Here is a 5,215-nt window from a genome sequence, read left to right as displayed (position 1 = left end):
TCTCCCCTTCCACGACAACTCACAGGGCCACGGGCACAGACCCACAAAGTGCTTTTTAGAAGGGGGGGGGGGGGAGGGGGCAGAAAATGGAAGTCATAGATTGATAGACTAGTCTCACCACCCCTCCCCCCCGCCTCGCGCCTCTGCACCGGTCACACTCACCCCCTCCCCCCGCCTCTGCACCGGCCACACTCACCCCCTCCCCCCCGCCTCGCGCCTCTGCACCGGTCACACTCACCCCCTCCCCCCCGCGCCTCTGCACCGGTCACACTCACCCCCTCCCCCCCGCCTCGCGCCTCTGCACCGGTCACACTCACCCCCTCCCCCCCGCCTCGCGCCTCTGCACCGGTCACACTCACCCCCTCCCCCCCGCCTCGCGCCTCTGCACCGGTCACACTCACCCTTCTTCCTGAGTTCAGGTTTGCCTCTCTTCACCGCGGCCATCACCATGCCCCCCACGCCGGCCGCTGGCAGCCGGTTCAGACGACCCTTGATGCCCTTCACGGAGATGATGTACAGGTTCTTGGCGCCTGGCACAAAGTCAGACGATTAGACTCGCCGACCGCCGGCCGCTCCCCGGGCGTTATTATCTTACGCACGCGCTTTAACCGGCGAAGAAATCGTTTAAATACCGGTAAAGAGAGGGGGGGGGTGGGGGGGGGGGGAAATACAAGGTAACCACCGGGAGGAAAGCGGCTGTCCACAAACGTGCACGATGGCTGGAAACGCGCCATTCCACCCCCGCCATGGCTGCACATCGGTCGTAGACGTGTGCTATTAAAGGGCAGCACATTCACTTCTGCGCGGTTCCTGTATGCGCCGTACGGGGGCCCCCCCCCCCCGCCCGCAGCTCCTCTAAGGATTATTACGTGGGACGGCAGAACTCGACACGTGGCAGGGACAAAGGACCCGCGCAGAACTCGGACCACGGAGAAGGCCTGTGCCGCCACGGATTGAGGTTCAACGTCACGCGCAGACGCCGCCTCACCCAAGCGCAGCGCAGTTTCTCTCCCCTTCCACGACAACTCACAGGGCCACGGTCACAGACCCAGAAAGTGCTTTTTAGAAGGGGGGGGGGGGGGTAAAGTCATAGCCCGACTCAATAGATCAATAAAGGAGACGGGCAAAAGCAATTCTGTGATGGGGTAAATAAGTTAAACGCTTTGCCCCTCGCCGATTAGGCGGGCATCGCGTCCCACACCCCCCACCGGTCACACTCACCCGTCCACCCAAGTTCAGGCTCGCCCGTCCTCACCGCGGCCGGTTCAGCCGGACCTCAGTGCCCTTCTCGGACGTGACGGTTCTTGGCACCTGGCACAAAGTCAGAAGATTAGACTCGCCAACCGCCGCCGTCTATTACGCACGCGCTTTAACCGGCGAAGAACAGGGGGAGGGGAGAGATATACCGGGTGTAAAAAGGTAAACTCCCGGAGGGAGACGTCTGGCCCCAAATGTGCACGATGGCTGGAAACGAGCCCTCGGCAACACGCCACTCCACCCCAGACATGGCTGCACACCCGCGACCTGCGTGTGCACGCGCGTTACCCTCACTTCTGTGGGGTTCCTGTGTACATTAGGGGTACACGCGGGCGCTCGCCACACGTGTATACTTACCCAGGAAGAGTGGCCCAGGCATTCACACCCTCTTATACGCAGGACACGCGTGGCCTACAGCCAGGCACGCGGGACTCCATACTCCGATTGCCTGGCACGCCCGAGTATTACTCCGGCACACAGCTCAACAATACTCCCGTACAGGTACCAATAAAGCCAGGAGTAACCAGCGATAAAATACTCACGTACAGGTAGCAATAAAGACAGGAGTAACCAGCGATAAAATACTCACGTACGGGTAGCAATAAAGACAGGAGTAACCAGCGATAAAATACTCCCGTACAGGTAGCAATAAAGACAGGAGTAACCAGCGATAAAATACTCCCGTACAGGTAGCAATAAAGACAGGAGTAACCAGCGATAAAATACTCACGTACAGGTAGGTTACCCAACAGGAAATACTCGGGTTACCCCGATTACAAACACTTCTGCAGCTGGGCACGAGTATACTCAGGTACCCCCGCAGGTACTCCCGCAGTTACTCCGGCCGTGAGGTATATTTGGGCAGAACATTAAAACGTGTTAAGATTAGAAACGCCTCATATCAGTAGATATTCTCCACCTTTTCGGGGGTTGCATTAATGGCGTCCCCATGGTCACTCACCCCCCCACCCCCAGATCAGAGACCCCCCCCCCCGGTGAGAGACGCAGACACGGCTTTGGTACAACCACATTTTATTTTACAGACGGGGGAGGGCGTGCTGGGCGACGTTTAGGCGATGCTTCCCGCGTTGGACGCTATCCGGGGCCACAAGTCAGCGCACTCCTTCGCCACCGGCCCCGTGATCGCCGAACCTGCGGGAGAAGCACAATCGGGGGCAGAGTTCAGGGGCGCTGCCCAGACGGGGGGGAGGGGTGTTCTCCGTTACTCGCAGGGGAGACCGCGCCGTGGCTTATGCGGCGCGAGTTTGGGGATCAAATCTACCACAGCACGGGAGATTCAGCAGCCAGGAAGTAACCGGCGCGGGCGTCCGCGGCAGGTATCTCAGGGAGTGGGGGGTCCCCGAGAGCAACGCCATGGTAATGTCACTCCCAGGGGGGCCCCCTGCTCCCCTAGATACTTGCCAGAGAAGCCGCCGGGAGGCGAGGTCCTGATTGTGTCATCTCCGTTAGCAGTGTCCAATAGGAAGCCTAGTGTGCCGCGGGAGATATACACCGCCATTTTGTTTCCCCAGATGGGGGGGATGTTGCTGCCAGCGCTTCTCAGGGGGCAACTATCGCTGGAGAACAGGGGGGGGGGGGTCTGTGGCGCTGAAATTAACGCAGTTCACGCTACGGAGACCCCTCGCTTCCCACAAAGATACCGCACCAGCTCTAAGAACGGAGTAACCCTTTAACAATCCCTCGGGGCGGTAAATATCCGCGCTCACGCCGCGCGTTTATTCAGACAACGATCTCCCCGCAGCTTATGCCGAGTAACATGTGATAACCTAATTAAATCCAGCGTCTAACACCGTTTTCTCAGGGGGGGGGGGGGGGGGGGGGTCCACGTTATTCCCGGGGGCTCCGCCCCAATATTGGGGTTGCCGGACGCGGGCGCGCTGTCACGTCACCGATTGAAGTCGCACAGCACATGGCAGCCGCCGCTTCACCCAAAAGCAACGTGTTCCTCTCCTCTTCCACGACAGCTCCCCGCGCCACGGGGCAGACACGGCGAGTGCTTTACAGAAGAGGGATCCCGGGGCGCAAACGCCGTTATATTCCGCGGCGGACCGTCTCCAGCTGCCGGGGCACTGCGCAGCAGTCTCTGTGGCATATATATTGCACACGTTCCCGCCGTTAAGCCTTAACAAGGCCCCAAATACCTGCATTTGCCCCTCAACAAAGATGTCTGCCCTGTCGCTTCACACCCCCCCAGTAACCGCCTCGGGCAGCGCAGAAAGAAGGGACATCGGGAGTAACGGACGGGGCATCGGGAGTAACGGACGGGGCGCCCCTCACGCACCTTTCATCTCCCCTTTGACGTTCACTATCACCCCCGCGTTATCTTCGAAATACAGGAACACCCCGTCTTTTCTCCGGTACGATTTCCGCTGCCGTATCACCACCGCCGGATGCACTGCGGGAGGAAACCAGAAGACGCGCGGAGAGAGAGAGTTAACGGACCGCGCAGTAACTGGGACCGGGGACGTTCGGGGAGAAGCGCTGCAGGGCCTGTGCCGCCACGGATTGAGGTTTAACGTCACGCGCAGACGCCGCCTCACCCAAGCGCAGCGCAGTTTCTCTCCCCTTCCACGACAACTCACAGGGCCACGGGCACAGACCCAGAAAGTGCTTTTTAGAAGGGGGGGGGGGGGGGGGAGGGGTAAAGTCATAGTCCGACTCAATAGATCAATAAAGGAGACGGGCAAAAGCAATTATGTGATGGGGTAAATAAGTTAAACGCTTTCCCCCGTGCTGGTAATTAGGCGGGCGTCCCGTCCCACACAAACCACCCCTCCCCCCCGCCTCGCGCCTCTGCACCGGTCACACTCACCCCTCCCCCCCGCCTCGCGCCTCTGCGCCGGTCACACTCACCCTTCTTCCTGAGTTCAGGCTTGCCTTTCTTCACCGTGGCCATCACCATGTCCCCCACGCCGGCCGCTGGCAGCCGGTTCAGACGACCCTTGATGCCCTTCACGGAGATGATGTACAGGTTCTTGGCGCCTGGCACAAAGTCGGATGATTAGACTCGCCGACCGCTCCCCGGGCGTTATTATCCTACGCACGCGCTTTAACCGGCGAAGAAATAGTTTAAATACCGGTGAAGACAGGCGCCTGTCCCCAAATGTGCACGATGGCTGGAAACAAACCGCGGCAACATGCCATGCCACCCCTGACATGGCTGCACATCGGTGATCTGCGTGTGCTATTAAAGTGTCGTGTGCATGCGCGCTACATGCAATTCTGCGTGGTTCCTGTGCACCCTACGGGCGCCCCCCGCAGTCCTGGATGGAGCTCTTCTCCCGCCACGGGGCTGTCTCACGGAGATTATTACGTGGGACGGCATAACTAAACACGTGGCAGGGACAAAGGACCCGCGCAGAATTCGGACCACGGAGAAGGCCTGTGCCGCCACGGATTGAGGTTTAACGCCACGCGCAGACGCCGCCTCACCCAAACGCAGCGCAGTTTCTGTCCCCTTCCACGACAACTCACAGGGCCACGGGCACAGACCCAGAAAGTGCTTTTTAGAAGGGGGGGGGGGACAGACGCGGGTATAGAAGTGAACACCGGGAGAAATTAGGCTGCCCCCCACATGCTGAAACCAGACTCAGAAACATGCCGCCCCCACCCCAGGCATGGCTGCACAGCAGTGATACGTGTGCTATGAAAGTGCGGTATATTAGGGGGTGCCGCAGCACCCCCAGGTACGTACCCGTGTTATCCGCACAGTTTATAACGGCTCCCACGGGGAGACCGAGAGAGATGCGAAACTTCGCACCAGACGAACCTCCACGTCCTGAGGGTGAGAGAGAGAGAGGGGGGGGGGGTCAGCGTGAGCACAGGGGTACCAGGCTTACAGTATAGAGACACACACACCTATAAGGGAATACGCAGCACTACAGACAGACCATGCGTTATATTTATAGGTAGTACACTCACTGCGCCATTATAATAC

The 5,215-nt window shown here is 59.5% G+C and overlaps 1 protein-coding gene across 1 annotated transcript in view; it reads right to left on the bottom strand.

Moving 5' to 3' along the window:
- Positions 1–2,272: 2,272 nt before the first annotated feature.
- LOC142473028 (large ribosomal subunit protein uL14) overlaps positions 2,273–5,215 on the bottom strand; it is a 4,667-nt gene continuing 1,724 nt past the window's right edge. The window contains exons 2-5 of the mRNA XM_075580178.1: positions 4,973–5,056; positions 4,132–4,260; positions 3,560–3,673; positions 2,273–2,409 (exon numbers count right to left, since the gene is read on the bottom strand). Coding sequence (XP_075436293.1) covers positions 2,327–2,409; positions 3,560–3,673; positions 4,132–4,260; positions 4,973–5,056 — 410 coding nt within the window. The 3' untranslated portion in view covers positions 2,273–2,326. The remainder of the gene's footprint in view (positions 2,410–3,559; positions 3,674–4,131; positions 4,261–4,972; positions 5,057–5,215) is intronic.

This window comes from Ascaphus truei, chromosome 23, assembly GCF_040206685.1.
Source record: "Ascaphus truei isolate aAscTru1 chromosome 23, aAscTru1.hap1, whole genome shotgun sequence".
NCBI lineage: Eukaryota > Metazoa > Chordata > Amphibia > Anura > Ascaphidae > Ascaphus > Ascaphus truei.
Note: the sequence above shows the minus strand (reverse complement) of the source record. Positions and strands in the feature narration are given on the sequence as shown.